Raw genomic sequence first — 23,158 nt, forward strand, 5'->3', positions numbered from 1 at the left:
TTGACCATTAAGATTCTCCTGACTTTTTCAAGTTATAATATCTGTTTCCTTCTCTGCATTTCCAAGCATTTTACCTCCACCAAAGCCTTTACTCACTAGCCTTTTTTATTTTTAAAAAAACTTTTTGAAGGGATAATTTCCCATCTTACAGATCTTTAAATATAAAATGTATACCTACAGCTGGCCCAGCACGATACACACCCAGGCTGTGTTTGTTCGTTAACAATTTATTAGACTTGAAAATATTCAAAAGATCATAGACTGTATCATTTCCACTGTAACCAAGATGAAGGCCAGAGTGATCTTAGGAGCCTTTTGTCTTCCTGATGAGTCCTTCTATCGTGTCCCACTGCTCCTTAGTGACCTAACACAAACAGAAAGCCAACTTAATGTGGTTCTTGCATATTTTTAAAGCTTAGCATCTTAGCTGCTAATATTATATTATATTCACAAAACGGCATTACCTTGCTCAGACTGTTGAATTCCCCTGAAATAAATGCTTCCTCTCCACCATCAAATCTAATGACCTGAAGGAAAAAAAAAAAAAAAAAAAAAAAGCAAAAATTCTGAAACTAACACCTTTTAAAACGGTTCTGAACCATTAGACATTCTCTCATCTTGATTGGATGGAACATCTCCTCGGCACTTTCAATCAAAGCCCAAATTCTGAAGACAAAAGTGATGATTAAACCTAATCTGATTAACTTATTTTAGAATCCTTTTTCCCCCCATCTCCACAATTTCAAATTCTACCCGATATTAAAAATCATCCTAAAGGCATGTCTTCCAAGGTAATTTGCATTTAATAAAATTAATTTATCCATGAAAAAATTCCATAGGCTAAACAATCTACATTAACATTTTATATTGTTTGCAGCTAAATAAATATTTTAAATCATATTTATATTCAATATTGTCAGGACTGGTTCCACAACATGCCTTTCTACCCCAAATCCACGTCCCCCAAAAGTTAAGAGAAACAATGCTTACTGCCCCATTAATCCAAGAAGCATAGTCACTACAAAGAAAAGCAGCAAGATTTGCAAGTTCTTCTGTAGTTCCCAGCCGACCACAGGGGATTCTGTCAATCATTTCTTTCTCAAATTCTCCAGTTGGGTCAAGACGGCTAAAGGCACCCTTAGATATTAAGAAAATAGTTAGGTCGCGTTTTTTGTTAACGCAACTCCTTTCCTATCTAAGAAACAAGTTTGTAAGAAATGGAATATTACTATGGCAGCCTGTTCATACCTTAGGCCTTGTAAACAACAGAGGAGATTGCCAAATTCTTCCATATTCATTTTAGCTCAAAACGGGACATTTTATCTTATACTTACAAGAAAAAAAATTACTAGAAAATATGACCTTTTTACCTTTGTTTTCTTCATCCATAAAATAAGGATACCTGTCATGAGCCACCTCACAAGACCGTTATAAGCATCAAAGGAGAAAAGGTATATGAAAGTACTCGGAAATACCTACAAGCCCAGTGTGCTGGACGTAGTAGTGATATTGTCATTTGATTTAGAAATCAGAAAAGTACCTCAAGTAGGAAACCTTTCAGGGGAAATTCCTTTTCTCCTCCTTTCTTCTCAAAATAATTGGAAAGGAGGAAAACAAGTAGGGAGGAATACTAAATTCAAGTAGGTCTTAAAGAAAAAAAAAAAAACAACCAAAAAACTAAATTTGCCAAACAATGTCTGCCTTCTGTTAATGATATGAAGGTGCGGACCAAGATGAAGTACGTATGTGCATGGATCAAAAAATAAATACATAAAAGACTGGGTTTCTCTGTATCAACGCCTGGGAGCCGAGGTGACAGCTGTCTTCAATAAAACAGGTATGAGACAGAGCAAGCCCTCAGGAGGCTCCTTGGGGGGTCCTCCAGCTCTCCCTGCACACGAATCAACCGGTGGAGACAAAGGGTAGCAACGGGCTACCTGGCTCTACCAGTGCTTGCTTCAGAGTTTCTAGACTTCAATTTTCTTTTAAACTCTTTAAAGCTACATGCGTGATTGATCACAAGGACTGATACCTCTACTGCTACATTGTAAGCTCCTTGACAGCAAAGACTCTGTCACAAATGTTTTTGTATTTTCTCAGCACCTTTGCATACAGCAGACACTCAATATATGTTAAATAAGTAAATAAAATGCAGGTGATCTTTCCTAGTTAGTGAGGGCTTAAAAAGAAGCTCTGTGACCCCAGGGTTTTCTTCGGATAGCACTCAGCACAGTGCTGCCCTGAATCACGTGTGTTAATACATGCTTTTGAGTTATTTTTCCATTAATTGTATTAGACTCTTTATTATTGAAGTGTCAAATAAGATAGCCAAGTTTCAGTCACTCAGGTAGTTCTCCTTTCCATTTCCCCCCCTTCAAGCTGCTAAAGAAACTAATACAGCCATTTCCTCATTGATATTTAATACCCAGAACTACCTACAATCCAAATGCTCCCTAGCATTATTTTCTAAAGTGTTTATTGATACAACTAGAACAAGTGATCACACTTCACTGAGGCCTTCAGAGCTATATGCCAGTTAGTGTTGTAAATTCTTGCTTCACATGAAAACAGAAAGTGAGAGGGAAGTTATCTGGGGCAGTGTGAGAGAACACAGAACCTGTGGACATTCTGAGCAGCAACCGTAACAGCAATAGTGATCATTATAAGTTGCAGTAAGTATCTGTAATGATTATTAATTATAGGTGAAATGCATGCCATCAGAAAGATTTGTAATCAGAGACATGGGAGTCAAATGGCATGCATAATTGAGTGTCTGAAAGTGAAAGGCAGAGACGTGAGCAAAGAAAACGCTACCTATCGCAAGAGCAGAGAACCTTCTAGAACATCTCTTAAAATAAAAATATACTTCCATTTCCAGGAACTAAAAAAAAAAAGGATGTCAATCAAAGAAAGAATCCTTAAAATACGGTGAAGATTAATAAATATAGGGTAATAACAGATCACTGAAGCAAATCAGACAAAATACCAAAATTGATGGCACAAAAGATCCCAGAAGATTACGACACTGAAATAGATCTTATCAAGAAATTATATAGCTGCTGTATTCCTGTCCACCTCCTTACTTATAGTGGATAATGGCAAAACCCTCTTCTCTACCACTAGGGCTCCAAGCTCAGACATCTCTGACAAGTCCTGCACACAACAATCAGAATATTTCTACCAATATTTCATTCCTTAATCATTCACAATGAGATACTAGGCAAACTAAACCTTACTTTCGTTTTTATAGGCCCCGGTTGAATCACATTGAATCGTAGTCCATATCTACCCCATTCAGCTGCAAGAGACCTAAAAATTAAAAAACATAGATTCTGAAATATTACACTATATGCTAAAAATGCTAACAACCAAGATTCACTGCATGCTCACTACATGCCAGGGACTACAACCCCGAAGTACGTACTATTATTATTCCCCATATTATAGACAAGGAAACTGAGGCACAGAGAGGTTAAATCACTTGCTCTGGGTCACACAGCCCGTAAATCAACTTTAAGTGGTCTAGCTCCAGAATTTGTACCTTTAATCACTCTGTTTTAATATCTACTATTTATGTAGCAGGATTCTCACACAGAGTCCTGACGCCAAGGCTTTTCTTTCCAGGAAGCAACTTTATTTGTGCCAGCATCGCTCAGTTGGGTTCATTTCTGAAGAACTGAGCCCCGAACACCACGTGGCATAGTTTTTTACATATTTTTTACTTCTTTGTCTCCCACATATGGTAACATACAGACATGTAGTCTGATTAAGTGTCCCATGTTACAAGGTCATGAAGGATGTTTTCATGTATGCGTATACAACCGGATTGCCTTGAGGTTTTGTTTTTTTTTTTTTCTTTTTTCTTTTCTTTCCTTAGGGAGGGGGCCCTACCACATTTACATTTTAGTGTCCTTCCATAATCACTATGCTCTACCACCCACCATTTACACTGCCAAACCAAGTCCAATATCAAAATACATTATTAGAGTAAGTATCACAATTTAGCATGAAGAGTGAGAGAATCATGCCCTCCTCCACATCTTCTGGAGTTCAGTCCTACATGTACAAAGTCCAAAATAGCTTGACTTATATATAGTCCATTGGATTACAATGTTTACAGCATCACAAGTGCTTTTAAGTAAGAGATGAATTACAAAGATATAAAATACTATCTATATCCATGTTTAATGAGGCTTTAATATAATTGTTGAACTGCACTCAAAAGGAAATAGGAACCTAACAAAATCTTACTAAATGGTATGACACAAAATATAACAATAATAGAAAACATGGAAACTTGAAGCAATCTGTTTTAAAACCCTACTTGATAGACAGGTCTTAACTTTTATTGTCTCATTTTAGGAATTTATATTCATATGTACATTTGTGTCTATATATACTTAATCTAGTTTCAAAAAATGACTTAGGGTAACCATTGAAAAATATATAAATAATGGGGGCGCCTGGGTGGCTCAGTCGGTTAAGCGTCCGACTTCAGCCAGGTCATGATCTCGCGGTCCGTGAGTTCGAGCCCCGCGTCGGGCTCTGCGCTGACAGTTCAGAGCCCGGAGCCTGTTTCAGATTCTGTGTCTCCCTCTCTCTGACCCTCCCCCATTCATGCTCTGTCTCTCTCTGTCTCAAAAATAAATAAACGTTAAAAAAAAAATTAAAAAAAAAATTAAAAAAAAAAAAAAAATATATAAATAATGCAAATAAGGAAGATAAAATCATTTGAAGGAAAGAAATAGAGAGAAGAAGGAAGGCAGGAAAGAAGGAACAAAGATAAAAAAAAAGGATAAGGAAACACAAAGGAACCAAGAATGGAGCTAATACCTAAATGTTCTATGGCATTCCATATAATCACAATACGTGGGTCACAAATTTGCATCCATTCTTTCCATGACACTATGCAAAAATGAAACCTAATCAGTTACACACTTTGCAGTGCCCATAAGGAAAAAGCAAGCTAATATCTCAGGAAAAGCACAACTGTTCCTGATTAAAAAAAAAAAAAAAAAAAAAAAAAAAAAAGATCAGAAAAACACTTCTTTCAAGAAGACTTCTAAAATGAAAATTGTGTAATGTAAATAATACAATACTGCATACTTGCAATAGATACAAAGAGATAAGTCTTACGGAACTACAAGAAATCAATTAACATGACCCAACAAGATCAATTCAAAGGCCAAATCAGAGGGTGCCTGGGTGGCTCAGTTGGTTAAGCCTCTCACTCTTGATTTTGGCTCAGGTCATGATTTCATGGTTCCATTCATGAGATTGAGCCCTGAGACAGGTTCTGGGCTGATAGCGTATGGAGCCTGCTTAGGATTCTGTCTCTGCCCGTCTCTGCCCCTCCTGTGTGTGCTCTCTCTGTCTCTCAAAATGAATAAATAAACATGAAAAAAAAAAAAAAAACAACCCACAAACAGCAATTCAGCAAAATTCATTCTATTGGGGTGGGGGTGGGAGGGCAGGGGCTCCAAACACAGTCTGTTAATCTGTGTTAATCCATGGGTGCATTTTAGAGAATGGGTGGATTGCATCTCTTTGGGGCAAATCATACATAAAGATTGCTTCCCTGAGTGATACTTTTGACAGAATTCATGACCATACCTACCCTTGGCATGTACTTGTAGTGCATCTGCTCCAAATTGCTAGGAAAGTAGTAACTTCATGTCCTAACAGAATTACCGAGCCAAGCAGAGTTTATGGCTTCCTGTGAAAAACTGAGCAACCTATTAAGGAAACATGCCTAGAGGAAAAGCCATCCAATCTCTGCTGAGAGGTGCAACAGATACACTTTTTCCAGTCCTAACTCTCATTAAACTAGTTTATATTCTGATAACATGGTAAGAAATCCACCTCATTAGCTCATTTTGCGTGACAAGATGCTAAACATAATATACTCATTATATGTTAGCCATTATTGTTGTTAAATCAACAGATGTTTATTTATCGTGTACTTACTGTGAGCTGATAACACTTTATAAGTGTTACCCTCAAAGAAAGGCAGTCCCTGCTCTCAAGAGAGCAGTCTTATTCTCTCAAAAGAAGCCAGCTCAGTTATATCACAAAGTAGTTACTCTTCTGGGAATTATGTAAGGTGTGCCATGACTGCTTAAAGGAAGAAGTACTTCAGTCTACTGAGAGTGAGAAGGAAGGCTTCCTGGAGGAGGTGATATTTGAGTTAACACTTGAAGGAGTAGGAGTTTATGGTGAGAGGCAAGGGGGAGGAAAACAGGATGGGAGATACCAGAGCATAGGATGGAAAACAAAAGATAGCCCAGGCATATGGGCCAGAATGAGTGAAGGACAAAGGCACAAACAACATGCAGTATTTGGGGACTTATAAGGCCTTATTCAGTAGGACCATGTACCATAAAGTATGAGAAGAGAACTGATGGGAATGCAGGCTGGAGAGGAAGTACACATTTACTGAGTATCTATTTCATGCAATACACTATGCAGTAATAAAACAAAACAAAACAAAAGAACAAGCAGCACAGAATCATAGACCTTAAAGGACATGAAACTGAAACTTCTAACAAGATCAAAGGTCCTAACAAGACAAAAATATTTTTTGAGAGAGCACGCACACGTGATGGGGGTGGGGGGCACAGAGAGAGGGACAGAGAGAGAATCTTAAGCAGGCTCCATGCTCAGCACGGAGCCCGATGGAGGGCTCCATCTCCCGAATGAGTTCATGACCTAAGCCGAACGAAATCAAGAGAAGTTGGGCACTTAACCGACTGAGCCACCCAGGCACCCAAGACAAATAGTGATACTGTACAAATGATGCCAAAATAGTCAAGTTCTAATTCCTTATTTCTAATACCATCTGACCTTTAAAAAAAGGTAATTATCTCTATTCACACCAAGACTCAACTTGTAAGTATAGTGATATGTCTTTGTATCTCAAATAAATATATGTTACTGATTTAAACGTTAAAAAGAATTTTGAGACTACTTGGGAAAGAGAATAATTGTGCAGTTCAGCCAGCAAGGAGCAAGAGCTACACATCAGACCTTGCCAAGAAATAAGTATATAGAGATGAATAAGGCTTCTCCCTCACAGAACTCACATTCTAGTGGGGAAGTCAGACAGCTTGGACAGGATGTTAAAAAGGAGTCTTGCGTGTCCTTCCCTGTGCCCCTCATTGGTACACTACCTTCATTTTAGAATCTATAACAATGGGTGGCATTTATTTATTGGTGTGTTAGTCTTCTCACTAGACAAAAATAAAGTTTTAAGGGTGCACAGAGTAGAGAATAATTCATTCTGTTCTAAAGAAATGAGAGAAAACATCACAGAGGAAGTGATATGATGACAGCCTTGAAAGTAGGGAAAATATCACAGCAAATTCCAACAGCAGCATAGCCCAAGCACAGAGAGATGAAAATGCACGGCATATTTAAGGAAATACAGAACAGTTCAATGGAAATTAAAACACAAGAAAAATGGCATAAGACTATACACTCAGGTGGGCGTGAGGACTATTCTACTTCTATCACTATTATATCGTATCGCTGGTACCCAGCATAGTGTCAGGCACACAAAAGGCACAAAATAAATATTTATCCAATTAGTCAGTGAATAAACAAAGGTCAGGGACCAGTTTATTTAGAATGCCATAGTGAGTTTTGGCTTTTATTCTAAAGAGTCATGGAAAAATGATCTAAGATTTTAGCTAGGGAGTATCATAGGCATACCTGTATTTTTAGAGAGATGATTCTGGTGGGAATATGCATAAAAAATAAAGAGGGAAAAGACTGGTAGCAGAGAAACACATTAGAGGGCTATTACAGTAAGCCATGATGACAACTGACATTACCACAAAAACAGTGGCAAAGGTTGATGGGGAACAGATTCAAAGAGCTATCATATGCTGCTGAGAAAAGGCCACAAGATCTGGCAGTGGTGACTGGTTTATATTAGTCCTATGAATCTCACACAGCAGGTACAATAAAAGGATGAAGGTGTGTTTAATAGAGATCAGAAACAGACTAAAGATAAAGGTATATGGGAGAACAAAAAGGCTGTACTCCTGTGCTATCTAATATGATAGCCACTAGGTACATGTAGCTATCTAATCTTAATTTTCATTTTAAAGTAATTAAAATTAAATAAAATTTAGGTTCTTAGTCACTGTAGCCACAATTCAAAGGTTCATATGTGGCTGTTGGATAATGCCGAGTTATAAAACACTTCCATTGCTGCAGAAAGTTCTATCGGGCAGTGCTGACCTTGACAAATAGGACTCATCCAAGAAACAGAAAGTATGTTTTCAAGTAAATCCAAATTAATCTTTGTTTACTTTTCTCTGGATGGAGACTAGAATGAAGAAATTTAGCTCCATGAACTACCAAAGTACACTGTTTATCTTCAGTGATGGGATTAACATAGGAGTACTCACTTGTTCATGGCCTCCACACCCGCTTTGGCAGAAGCACTTGGTACTACAAAACCCGACCCACTTTCAGCATAGATGGTTGTAATAGCAAGAAATGCTGCTCCTGAAATTGGAAAAGGATATAGTAATTAACAATATGGCCAAATCTACGCACGTCAGGAAAACATGGTTTATAAGAATGGGATCTGATTCAAGAGGATATAACAAAAATGTAGCATTTTGTAAAACTTCAGTAGCCCTAAATTAATGAAAGAGTAATCTCTAAAACTGCTACATCTTGCTAGTAATCTTGCTGTCCATCAAGGCGGCCTAGTCTGTGCTTACTCGACATTCTATACCGGGTGAGTCAATATCGAGGCCCAAACCTCAGAGGCATGGCCCTATATAACCCCCTGCATAGTCAGCTGGATGGGATTTCCACTAACCAAGCACCCACTTAAGTAAGAATAAATTAGAATCACAACTATATTAGCAGGGACTTCTGCTTCCAGCCACGATGGACTTGCCCTCCTCCTGTAAACATCTGCATAACACATACAATTACATGATACAACTATTTTCAGATACCATACAGCAGGCAGGGAAAGACAGTGACCCCTGAGAGAAGAAAAACACGTGAAATGAGCCCTAAGGCCACCCCAGATTTTTGTCTAAAGGTACGATACATATACTATATACTCTACGATGTAATATATACCACAAACATACAATACTACACACACACACACACCGTACACATATACTATATAGACTGTGAGATAAGGAAGAGAAATACAAGTGAAATATGGCATTCTCACTGAGTTGAGGAGACAGAGATCAGAGTTTGGGGAGACTGAGGAAGCTGGAATTTGTGAGGAGAGATCCCCCAAGGAGAGAAGTATGCAGATAGAGAACTCTAGAAATCTGCACAGTGTCTCTTTGAGTCTTTGGTCAAACAGCAAGCTGTCCGTGTCTAGGAGGAGACTTCACGAGGCCAGGTGAAGAACAAGTGCCAGGGAGCTGGAAGCTGAACAAGTCCCAGACTTCACATAGGGCTGGGAGAGAAGGGAGTTCAAAGTAGCCTCACTGAACATCCAGGACTTTCAGTGGAGAATTCAGAAAGGCCATGCCTTACTAGGAGTGTTAAATTAGCTCAAAAGTAAAGACTACCCTACACGGATGCAAATAAAGCTTAAAAATGAATACCGAAATGACCAAGCTGATCCACAAGTAACTGAACTGTTTGCTAAAATAAAACTCAACACATTTCAAAGGAAAATTTTAATAAACACACACATATTCAACAACATAACATTCATAGCATGCAGTCAAAAATCGCTACACAAAAAGACACAAACATAACCAGGAGAAAAATCAGTTAATAGTCTCAGAAATGCTACAAAAGATAGAACTGGCAGACAAAGACCTTTAAAATGATATTATAAATATGCTAAAAGATTTCAAGGAAAATGAGTATAATAAAAAAATCAATAAAAATACAAAAATAAACCAAATAGGAATTCTAAAGCAAAAAAAAAATACAATATCTGAAATGAAAAATTACATGAATGGGCTTATTTATAGAAGAAAGATCCACTGTCTTGAAGACATAGCATCAGCAATCAGTGAAAATGGAGGACAGTGAAAGGAAAATAGTTGGGAAGGGAAAAAAATAACCAGAGCTTCAGTGAGCTGTAGAACAGTATCTAGCATGCTAGCATATGTACAATTGGTGTCCCAGAAGGAAGGGGAAGAAAAGTCACTTGGAGAAATAAAGACTGAAAACTTTTCATATTTGGTAAAATCTATATCGATCCAGGGAGCTAAACAAATCCTAGGTAAGATGAATACAAAGAAAACCATACCAAGGCATATCATATCAGTCACTCAAAACCAGTGATAAAGAGAAAATCTTTTTTTTTCTTTAAGATTTTATTTTTAAGTAATCTCCATACCCAATGTGGAGCGCGAACTTACAACCCTGAGATCAAGAGTCGCATGCTCCACCTACTGAGCCAACCAGGTTCCCCAAAGAGAAAATCTTAATAGAACCAGAGGAAACAGTAAAAAACATAAACAAGGGAACAGATATTAAAAATATTCACTAACAGTAGTACCTGGGTGGCTCAGTCAGTTATGCATCCAACTCTTCATTTTGGCTTAGGTCATGATCTCATGATAGTGAGACCAAGCCCCTGTGCTGGATGTGTAGCCTGCTTAAGATTCTCTCTGTCCCTCTCCCTCTGCCCCTTCCCTGCTCAAGCTGGCATTCTCTCTCAAAAAAAAAAAAAAAAAAAAAAAAAAAAAAAAAAAAAAAAACAACTATTCACTGACATCATCAGAAACAAAGTTAGCTCAGGTCATGATCTCATAGTCTATGAGTTCAAGCCCTGAGTCAGGTTCTGTGCTGACTGCTCAGAGCCTGGAGCCTGCTTCAGATTCTGTGTCTCCCTCTCTCTCTGCTCCTCCCCCATTCATGCTGTCTCTCTCCCTCTCTCTCTCTCAAAAAATAAACATTAAAATTTTTTTTTAAAAAATGAAAGTGATATTTTCTGACAAAAAAATCTGAAAGAATTCAATGCCAGCAGACGCATACTAAAAGAAATATTGAAAAAGTTCTTCAAGCAAAATGAAAATGATACTAAATAGAAACTCAAATCTTCAGATGGAATGATGAATGTCAGAAACAGTAAATCAGTCAATATTTACAGTTTTTGTTTTCCAAATGTCTTTTGAAAACAACTGACAGTATAAAGCTGTATTAGAAAGTGACACAAAACATACAGTAATCAACAGTGCTTGGGACATAATACATTCTCCATAAATTGACTAAATGAATGAAAGTTTAAAATAATAATCTTTAGCTGCTAAGAAATCACTGATTTTCTATTTTTTTAGCCACTAAACTAGATAATACTCCAAGTGTAATATATCGTGTACATATATATATATATATATATCTTTTAAAACAACATATGCTTTAAGAAATTTAAAGGACAATAAGTGTGAAAGACTACAATAAAAATAATTTGAAGAATATTCAGATAAGTTTTATTCCTCCTCCAAAAATATCTAGCTTCTCTTCCCCTCTGCATTTTCCAAAGTAGCAACAAAACTCAGCACATCCTGGACAATACGGGGGTGGAGAAGGGGGCAGGAGTACCATTTTGAGGACATGAGAAGATAGTCATTATGGTAACTCCTTTTGTATATCAAACTCAGCCTCTTTTAGTGCTGTGAAAATTATTTTCCTTCCAAAATCACTCTGTGCAAAAGGAAGGATGTCGAACATTCATGTACACAATCACACTACACTGACAACAGAGGCTAACCGCATCACTCTTACAGCAAAATCATAAAAGCTACTTTTGCTTATACAAAGCAAATGCTCCAGTAGAAAGTGCTCCAAGGGTGCCTGGGTGGTTCAGTTGGTCAAGCGTCCAACTTCGATTCAGGTCATGAGCTCATGGTCCAAGACCTGCATCAGGCTCTCTGCTGTCAGCACAGAGACCACTTCAGATCCTCTGTCTCCCTCTCTCTCTGTCCCTCCCCCACTCTCGCTCGCTCTCTCAAAATAAATAAACATTAAAAAAAATTTTTAATTAAAAAAAGAAAGTGCTATAAGTTCTGATTCACATTAAACAAATGTTTATTAAGGTGTGGGAGAAGAGGAATTAAGCCATTTTATATAAAAGATGTTGTCCTCTTCTTTCTCCTTTTAGGTTTTATTTTCTCAACCTAGAAGATCTGGGTCACCCACTGCCTGCAATGAGACGACAGTGCTTCTTTTAACTCTATGAGTGTAAAAAGGAGGTAAAATTTGGAAACTATACTATTCCAATAGGTTTAATGCTGCACAGTGGAAAAATACAGCAGGACTTTAAAGAATGAAAAATAGTGCTAAAAGGTCAAAATAAAGATTGTTAGAGGCACCTGGGTGGCTCAGTTTGTTAAGCATCTGACTTCGTCTCAGGTCATGATCTCAAGGTCCGTGAGTTCAAGCCCCGCCTCGGGCTCTGTGCTGACAGCTCAGAGCCTGGAGCGGGCTTTGATTCTGTGTCTCCCTCTCTCTCTGCCCCTGCTCTTTCTCTCTCTCTCTCTCTCTCTCTCTCTCTCTCTCTCTCTGTCTCAAAAATAAAGAAACATTCTAAAGATTGCTCATTAATCATTGCTACCTATCAATCTTTTACCCTCATGCAAAAAAAAGTGCACCATTTTGAAACTGATAATATCCAGCTTTTTAATTACTAACTGTAACTTCAACTGACTTCCTAGCTACTCTGCCAATTTCACTGAAATTTGACTCCTGGCCTTAAACCTATACAAGGATCTGTAGCCACATCTCAAACTCAACCTCTGTCATCATCTTGGTAGATTTCAAACACCAGGAGGACAAGATTAGAAATCTCACAGCTCTAGGATCTCCTCATCCCCAACAAGCTTCCCTGCTACCCTGCCACAACCTGAGCTTTGCCATCACATGCCAAAATATTGCTACAGTGCCTCCCTCACTCTCTGGATCCTGCCCTTCCAGCACTCTCACACCCTCATACTATATGTGTTCCTTAAGACCTCATTATAAATTCCGGGTGCTTTTCCTCTCATATTCCTTAGGCTTATAATTCACTCCCGGTCTAACTTGCTTATTTGCCACGTAGACAATTACTGAATTAATCACTTAATGCCTAGCTACCATGTTGTCTCAACTCCTCAACTCCTCAATACCAGAACTGCCTTCTCCACTCGTAGAAGGGACTGTTACACTGTTACAACTGTGAGTGAATGTCACTGGAAAGATACATCCGTAATTTCACCTGGCTCTCAACACTGCTCATCAGCTCTTTCATTATCCAGAGTAAGACCCTACACCTGTGTTTCTAATTCACAGCTCCAGGGACTAGACCATTCTTTCATTGGTTCTTGTTTCTTTCTCCTTTAACACTTCTCTTCACTGGGCTCTCCCCTCAATCATAAATCATGCTTCAATCTCCAGTCAGAACGTATCTCTTCTTAAGATCCTTCAATTAAACTTTACTAATCTCCAGAGGGTAAACTCCAAACCCCTTACCCTCATTTCTTGCCTCTCCAGGCATTATATGTTACACATACATAACACTGAACTCCTTATACTTCCTAAACACACAATTGAGCTATTGTTTGTGGCTTTCCTCTTCCATTATTGCCAGCAATTAATTTTACTGACAATCATGGCAAAAAGAGAAAATACTGCACTGCTCTGCCTTTTTGATTAGGGCACAGAAGACCTCATCTATTGGCCATTTTTCAATAGAAGCTCAGATTAAATTTAAATCTAAAAATCATCATTGCTCTAAAAGTTATTCAAAGGAGGATTATATAACTTAAAAAAATAGAATAACTCTTCTAAAAAAATATTATCTACTAAGTAAAGAATTATCTCAGTTGAACATTTAATATAAACACATTATTCACATAGATTGAAACTTGAAAGTTTAATTACAATAAGTAGTATCAGGACTCTGGTTTTTCTAGTCTACTTTAATTATGGGTCCTGGTCTCAACTTTAGGCATTTCATGGCACCCTTGTAACTGAGGTAGTAAACATACACTTATCTTGGTGGAACATAACGTTTTCTTTAATAGCTAACACTTAACTGAGCACTAGCCTGGGCCAGGCACTGTTCTTAACACTTTGCACGCACTACTTCATTTAACCATCACAGCAATCCTAGGAAGGAGGTTCTATATTATCCCCAATTTACAGAAGAAAAGACTGAGGCACAGAAAAGTAACTTGCCCAAATTCACAGTACTATCAAGTGATGTAAGCAGGATGGGAACAGGCAGTGTGATTCTAGAGCCTACACCCTTAACCACTGCTAAAACTGCCTAAGAAACTTCCAATTACATAGTTTAAAAGAAAAAAAGATTCCCTTCAAAATTTCCAAATCACTTTACCTTTATATTATCTTCATAATACACCAAAGTAAGGTACATGGTTGCTACAAGAAATTTTAACAAATGAATTTGAGGGGCGCCTGGATGGCTCATTCGGTTAAGCACCCAACTTCAGCTCAGGTCATGATCTCCCGGTTCACGAGTGCGAGCCCCATGTCGGTCTCTGTGCTGACAGCTGGGAGCCTGGAGCCTGCTTCGGATTGTGTCTCCCTCTCTCTCTGTCTCTCTCTCTCAAAAATAAATAAATTTTTTAAAAAATTTTTAAACAAATGAATTTGAAATGTTCCATCAAACTAAGTGAGATAACTCTGGCAAAAAGTGATTTTTGAAAATGATACTGATGCTGTCCTAATAAATTCTGAATGATGAGTAGAAACGTACTTTTAAACATTCTTTAAATGCACCCAGTATTCTAAGGAAGGACTGGACACAATACACAGAAATGTGTCCATATGGTCCTAATATTCTTTAAAATCTAGACAGCATTTAACTTGCACTCACACTACTGAAAAATAAGAAGGCCACACTCTACTCCTGGTCTACTCTTCCTTGCTTGTGCAACAAGGTGCACTTGTTTCCATACCAGTGATTTTGCCAAATGACTGGTCATCTTGTTTTATTCCAGTAGTAAAGCTGACAGACATAACCGAAAGAGCTGTTAAATACGCCCTCAATTCCTCTTGTTTTTGTGGCTCTCAGAAATGTTTCATATACAAACCATCACCTTTCGTGCTTAGTGGTAAGTTAGGAACTCGTGGCAACAGGAATGGAGAATTGAGAATTTAAAGCATCTACCTCATATATAAAAAAGACTAATTCTGAGCCACGTGTAACTATAAGGGAATAAAATAGTACTCACTTTACAGTCACTGCAAGTATTAAATGAGCTAATAAATGTTTAGCATTTAGAACAAAATCTGATACAGAATAAACAATAAATGTTTGGTGTTTTTTTTTATGATTATTTTTATTTTTGAGACAGAGAGAGACAGAGTATGAACGGAGGAGGGGCAGAGAGAGAGGGAGACACAGAATTGGAAGCAGGCTCCAGGCTCTGGGCCATCAGCCCAGAGCCCGACGCGGGGCACGAACTCACGGACCGCGAGATGGTGACCTGAGCTGAAGTCGGACGCTTAACCGACTGAGCCACCCAGGAGCCCCTGTTTGGTGTTTAAAAAAAAGGAAAGATGAAAGGCAAGAAGGAAGGAGGAAGAAGGAAGGGAGAGAGGAAGAAAATACGGCTAAAGTTAAAACATTTCCTTACAAATAATATTTTGCTTTTTGCTTGTTCCATATTCTAACACCTGTTGGGTATTCTACCTTTATTTAGTAATTATATAAGTGGGAGTGATGACTACAGAATTCTCAAATGGTCCTATGTGGAAGGAATTCTAGCTTCTTGGTATAAAGTAACCCATGTGACTCAATTACCAAAGTTAGTCCAAAATCAAGTACAATATCTGGGTAGGCTAACCTATAATAGGATTTAAGAAAAAATGTTTTATTTGAATAAAATCCAAACAAATATTTTTTAAATAATTTTTTTTTAATTTATTTACTTTTGAGAGAGAAAGAGAGACAGAGACAGAGTGAGAGTAGGGGAGGGGCAGAGAGCGAGGGAAATACAGAATCCCAAAGCTCCAGGCTCTAAGCTGTCAGCACAGAGCCCAACAAGGGGCTTGAACTCATGAGCTGTGAGATCATGACCCGAGCCAAAGTTGGACACTTAACTGACTGAGCCACTCAGGTGCCTCCAGACAAACACATTTTTAAAAGACAATAATGGGTATGTGGCCAATATTTTAACTTCAATGTCAAGTAATTTTTTAATGTTTTTAACGTTAAATATTTATTTTTGAGAGAGAGAAAGAGAGCACACACACAAGAGGGGGAAGGGCACAGAGAGAGAGAGAGGGAAACACAGAACCTGAAGCAGGCTCCAGGCTCCAGGTTCCCAACATGGGCTCGAACTCACGAACCTGAGATCATGACCTGAGTTGAAATCGGACACTCAGCTGACAGAGCCGCCAAGGTGTCCAAACAAGTAATTTAAAATTCTGATAAGCAGCCAAAAATGACATTTATCAGGCTGTTTTGAATACTCATGTACTATGTTTTTGACAGTGGTACATGAAGGAGACATGTTTTGGACATAGCTTAAACATGATAATCAATTTCAAAAAGCAGGGCTATAGCCAACACATCATCTGTTCAAAAAAACAGAGGTGAGGACTGCCAGAGCAGGTGAAAAGAGGAAGCAACATTTGCATACAAATTGCCCTCAAATAATTGGCTGATCCCTAAACTGAAAAAGCACTGTTACAGCTCTAAGAACCTCAGTTAAAAGTAATAGCTGGAAGCTGAAAAAGTGAGCCTTAAGAAAATTTTAGTGAAACAAATCTACCAATACACAAATAGGATAATATATCATAACCAAGCAGGATTTAGATTCAGAATGCAATGTTGGTTTAAAAGTTCAAAAATTATGGACTTCAAGCTGTATTACAAAGCTGTAATCATCACGACAGCATGGTACTGGCACAAGAACAGACACTCAGATCAATGGGACGGAATAGAGAACCCAGAAATAGACCCACAAACCTATGGCCAACTAATCTTTGATGAAGCAGGAAAGAATATCCAATGGAATAAAGACAGTCTCTTCAGCAAGTGGTGCTGGGAAAAATGGACAACGACATGCAGAGATATGAACCTGGACCACTTTCTTACACTATACACAAAAATAAACTCAAAATGGATGAAAGACCTAAACGTAAGACAGGAAGCCATCAAAATCCTTGAGAAAGCAAGCAAAAACCTCTTTGACCTTGGCCACAGCAACTTCTTACTCAACACGTCTCTGGAGGCAAGGGAAACAAAAGTAAAAATGAACTATTGGGACATCATCAAAATAAAAAGCTTCTTTCTGCACAGTGAAGGAAACAATCAGCAAAACTAAAAGGTAACCGATGGAATGGGAGAAGATATTTGCAAACCACATATCTGATAAAGGGTTAGTATCCAAAATCTATAAAGAACTTACCAACTTAACACCTAAAAAACAAATAATCCAGTGAAGAAATGAAAAGACAAAAGACATGAATAGGCACTTCTCCAGGTAAGACATCCAGATGGCCAACTGACACATGAAAAAATGCTCAACATCACTCATCATCAGGGAAATACAAATCAAAACCACAATGAGATACCACCTCACAGCTGTCAGAATGGCTAACATTAACAACTCAGTCAACAGCAGATGTTGGTGAGGATGTGGAGAAAGAGGGTCTCTTTTGCACTGCTGGTGGGAATGCAAACTGGTGCAGCCACTCTGGAAAACAGTATGGAGGTTCCTCAAAAAGTTAAAAATAGAACTACCCAATGACCCAGCAATTGCACTACTAGGTATTTATCCAAGGGATACAGGTGTGCTGTTTCAAAGGGGCACATGCACCCCAATGTTTATAGCAGCACTATCGACAATAGCCAAAGTATGGAAAGAGCACAAATGTCCATCGATGGATGAATGGATGAAGAAGACGTGGTGTGTGTATATGTATATATATACATATACATACATACAATGGAGTATTACTCGGCAATCAAAAAGAATGACATCTTGCCAATTGCAACTACGCGGATGGAACCGGAGGGTATTATGCTAAGTGAAATTAGTCAGAGAAAGACAAATATCATATGACTTCACTCATATGAGGACTTTAAGAGACAAAACAGATGAACATAAGGGAAGCAAAGCAAAAATAATATAAAAACAGGGAGGGGGACAAAACATGAGACTCTTAAATATGGAGAACAAACAGAGGGTTGCTGGAAGGGTTGTGGGAGGGGGGATGGGCTAAATGGGTAAGGGGCATTAAGGAATCTACTCCTGAAATCATTGTTGCACTATATGATAACTAACTTGAATGTAAATTTAAAAAAAAAATTAAGAAATTAATCAATGGAATTCACCATACTAACAGGTTTTTAAAGCTGGGCATGTCAATAAACATAGAAGATTTGACAAATGCCTATTCATGATTTAAAAAAAAAAAATCAGCAAACTAGATACAGAAGCAAATTTCCTCAACTGATAAGGAACACTTAGGGAAACCTACAGGTAAACTCATAATTAATGATGACTGAGTGGTTTCCTCCTGATATCAAGATAAAACATTTACTTTCACCACTGCTATTCAACATCGTACTGGAGGTCCCAGCTGGTAAAATAAGGCAAGGAAACTAAATACAGATTAGAAAGGAAGGTATAAAGATTGACTTTTTTCACAAACAATTATCAATAGGGGCGCCTGGGTGGCTCAGTCAGTTAAGCACCTGACTTTAGCTCAGGTCATGATCTCACAGTTTGTGGGTGCGAGCCCCACATTGGGCTCTGTGTTGACAGCTCAGAGACTGGAGTCTGATTCAGATTCTGTGTCTCCTTCTCTCTCTCTGCCCCTCCCCCACTCTCTCTCTCTCTCTCTCTCTCTCTCTCTCAAAATAAATAAACATTAAAAAAATGTTTTAAGATTATCAAGAATATAGAAAATCCTAAGGAATCTACCAAAAAAGCTGTAAGAACTATTAATTAATTTTAGCAAGCTCACAGAAAAAAGGTCGATGTACAAAAACAAGTTCACCATATTTTTAAATACTAGAAGCAAACAATTATAAAATAAAATTTAGAAAACAATATCCTTTAACATAACACCAAAAATATAAAATTCTTTGGCAGAAATAAGACCTACACACTGAAAAGAGCAAAACATTGCTGACAGAGATTAAAGACCTAAACAAATAGAAAGATACTGCATGCAGACTGACTGAAAGACGATATTGTCAAAATATCACTTCTCCTCAATATAATCTATAAATCTATAATCTATAATGTATAAATCTGTAAATTTTGACTCCTGGTCAAAATTCAGGAGACTCTTTCGTAAAAATTATTGAATTCTAAAATTTATATGAAAATGCTAAGGACATACAATAGTGAAAGCAATTTTGAAAAAAGAATAAATTTGGAGGACTCACAATACCTGATGTCAAATTAATATAAAGCTAATCTATATATATGTATACATTATAAAGCTAAGTAATCAAATAATGATAGATGTATCAACTGAACAGAATAGAGAGGTCAGAAATTGACCTACATTTATATCAACTGATTTTCCACCAAAGTACCAAAGTATTTCAATGAGGAAAGGATGGACAGATATATGCAAAAAATTAATCCTGACTGTTATCTCATACCACATGCAAACATTAACTCAAAATGGATCATGACCTAATTGTAACAGTGAAAATTATAAAAGTTCCAGAAGAAAACAATGGAGAAATTAATTGTGACCCTGGGTGAAGGAAAGATCTCTTAGATACAACTCAAAAAGCATGAGTCATAAAAGAAAAGTTTCATTAAATTGAACAATATCAAAATTAAAAACCTTTTATCTTCAGAAGACATTGTTAAGAACAAGACAGATCACAGACTGAGAAAAAAATATTTGCGAAGCATGTATCTAATAAAAGATTTATACTCAAAATATGTAAAATAACTTTTCAATCAATACTAAGACAAACACCTAATAAATAAACGGACAAAAGATTAGAACAGACACTTCATCAAAGAATATATGCAAAGACCACAGGAAAAGATGCACAACTTCATTAGTCACGAAGTGTAAGTTAACACCACAAATGAGGGACAACTATAGAGGACGGCTAAAATGTAATATAACCAATCCAGTGTGGGCCAGAATGTGGCACAAATGCATATAAATTGCTGTTGGGAAAGCAACCTCCTAGAGCCAATTTGCAAAACCATTCAGTGGACTTATCAAAATTTAGTTTCCTCAACTCATCAAAAGACACTGATAAGGAAATGAAAAGACAAGCGACAGATTGGGAGAAAATATTCTAAAGACATACTATATCTGACAAAGTCCTCAGTCCAGATTAAACAAAGAATTTCTATAAATCAATAATGAAAAGACAAACAACCAAATAAAAATGTATTAAAAACTAAGATAGTGAGGAGTAAGTGGAAGATGGAAGAGGGAACCCTTGGGAGCAGTAAAAATGTTAGATGTCTTGCCTGGCGCGATGGTTACCTAAGTGCATAAGCTTATTAAAAGTTCAATTTGAACACAAAAAATCTGTGGGTCTCACTATATACAAATTTTACCTCAATTTTAACAAGCTAAAGTTAATACATTTGAGTTATGTTTTGCATTTATTTATTCTTTTTTAATAAGCTTATAATAGTCTTGATTTCATTCTATTTCCACACTGTTATATAAAAGTACATTGTAAATTAAATAGTGCCACAGTGGTATAAAGTATTATTAGTGTTACCTCAATAAAATACTTTTTACACGTCCTTAAATCACCTCTTTTGAGTTTCAGGAGGTATCTCTTGTTTCTAGTGATCTAGAGTTTCATGTAAAAATTCCTATCCTATCCATGTCCTTTGTGACTACATTTATTTAGTTTTTTTAGTATGAAATTTATTGTCAAATTGGTTTCCATACAACACCCAGTGCTCAACCCAACAGGTAGTCTCCTCAACTACATTTAAATAAAACCCTCTATTAGTGTCTTTTTTAGTCTCTCTTCATTGCAAGTTCTCTCAATTCTTTAATAAAATTAGGTATCCTTTTCCACACTGTTCACTAATTTTTACATTGATACGTGATACCTTAGAGATTAATGGATCTCAGCATAATATTTTCAATATTCTTCCCAATAAGGATCAGCTATGTATTTACCAACCTTTGTGGTTATAAGAGTACATTGGGCTAACGTTTTTAGGAGTTTCCTAAATTTTTTTTTTTAATGTTTATTATTTATTTTTGAGAGAGAGACAGAGACAGAGCACAAGTGGGGGAGGGAAAGAGAGAGGGAGACACAGAATCTGAAGCAGGCTCCAGGCTCTGAGCTGTCAGCACAGAGCCCAACACGGGGCTCGAACTCACGAACCGTGAGATAGGACCTGAGCTGAAGTCGGACGCTCAACCAACCGAGCCACCTGGACACCCCAGGAGTTTCCTAAATCTTTTATTTGTTCATAATTATTAACTTTGCTTCAATGTTACTTAGAAACATACTTTAATAATGTCCTTCTAGTTCTAGCTTTTCTGTCTCTGCTAAGGTCACCTCTCTCGTGATCCTCAGTCATCTGCTATCCCCTCTCCAAGGGCATATGTCATCACCAATTCCTGCCAGCCAATGTCTGCCTTCCAGTTGCCTTCCCTTCTCTAGTCTGAGTTCCCTGGATATAGAACCTTAACTAATTTCCTAGATTCCAGACCACCTAACGTACTTCTGACCACAAATTACCAAAGACTGCCTGCCTTCTGAACTGACTTCCACTTTGACACACTTCAGAGATCATCAGCACCTAAGTTCCTTGACTGTCGCTCCAATACCAGAATAGGCCCTGTGCACTGTACTCCACAGCCCAGTGGTACAAGTCCTTCAAACTCTGTCAGGTTATGGCATCAATAACTGACAGGAATCTTGGAAGAATAAAAACTGGCTTCCATCTTTTAAAAGTCTTAGCTCATATATTTTTAATGAAGCCCATAGAATTTTAATCCAATGTGATGAGTAAAAATAGATCATAGACTGTTAAAATGAACGACAATAATGAGAAAAGAAGGGGGAGTCAGACAAAAATCAAGAGTCACAGAGACGGGCAGCGGAAGGAATAAAAGAGACAATGGAGCAGAGAAACACAAAGGTGAGAGAGACCAAGATGAAGAACAAAATAGGGAACCAAGAATGAAGAACTGACAGAGACAGAGAAAGAAATAGAGAAATGAGTAAGAGATAAGGAGAAAAAAATCGGAGACGGGAGAGACAAAAGGCACACAGGTCAAGGATCCTAGGACAGAGAAAGAAAAAGATAAAAAAAAAAAAAAAAAAATCTTGGAAGCTCCAAATGGAACTGGAGTAAGTGACCTGAAGTTTCTATTTCAATGAGCTCAGGGACAAAAGATGGCAGTTGTACACATACAAAAACAGGCAGCACCTCTCCAGCATCCTTCTGTCTGTTCCTACATTTTTTCTCAAGCTGGCTTGAGAATTATCCACACTGTACAGAAGAAATGGAATCTAATGAGGCAAAGGCTTCCGAACCAGAAGGAACCTGGCCAACTCCATGCCTTCCCTTCTCCCCACAAGCCTCAAGGACTCTTCCCCCTTTTCCTTGTTCAGAATGCTCTCTACCCTAAGAAATACCCCTTTCAAGTCCCACCGCACCCTCCCCCCACCTTGTTCAGGGACAGAGTCTCATCCACCTCTGTCATTTGTGCATATAGTACAGGACCTGTTACACAAAAGTCATCAGTAAGTGTCCATTAAATGAACAAATATACTCTGATTCTAGGCATATAAGTATGTACACACGTTACACACATACATAAATTACACATATATTTACTACTTATATTTCATGAATAGAGTTTGTTCCTAGTACTAAACAGAAATGTTCTAGTAACTTCCCTGCAGATCTATTTTCCCCAGTGTTCTCAACCACACCGATGCCATCATCATCCAAACTACTCACCCAGCACAAACTCTCTCATGTAATCAGTAAGGCCTATTGATTTAATCTGCTAAATGTCTCCTAATTTATCCCTCATGTCATGTGGCCACATACCAAAAGAAAAGACAAACCCTTCGGAACGGTCTCCCTAATTTTTTCCACCCCCCACATTGTTGTCAGTATCCTTTCCAATCAAGTCCAAGACATGACTTGAAGGAGACACCTTGAAGAGAAATCCCTAAGAAAACAACTCCCATTTCCTTCACAAGTAACATCAAATT

General features: G+C 37.7%; 1 protein-coding gene across 1 annotated transcript in view; it reads right to left on the reverse strand.

Moving 5' to 3' along the window:
- Positions 1-209: 209 nt before the first annotated feature.
- DECR1 (2,4-dienoyl-CoA reductase 1) overlaps positions 210-23,158 on the reverse strand; it is a 39,365-nt gene continuing 16,416 nt past the window's right edge. Inside the window, exons 6-10 of the mRNA XM_030304220.1 lie at positions 8,415-8,514; positions 3,237-3,309; positions 991-1,137; positions 465-527; positions 210-364 (exon numbers count right to left, since the gene is read on the reverse strand). Coding sequence (XP_030160080.1) covers positions 305-364; positions 465-527; positions 991-1,137; positions 3,237-3,309; positions 8,415-8,514 — 443 coding nt within the window. The 3' untranslated portion in view covers positions 210-304. The remainder of the gene's footprint in view (positions 365-464; positions 528-990; positions 1,138-3,236; positions 3,310-8,414; positions 8,515-23,158) is intronic.

This window comes from Lynx canadensis, chromosome F2, assembly GCF_007474595.2.
Source record: "Lynx canadensis isolate LIC74 chromosome F2, mLynCan4.pri.v2, whole genome shotgun sequence".
Classification (NCBI taxonomy): Eukaryota; Metazoa; Chordata; class Mammalia; order Carnivora; family Felidae; genus Lynx; species Lynx canadensis.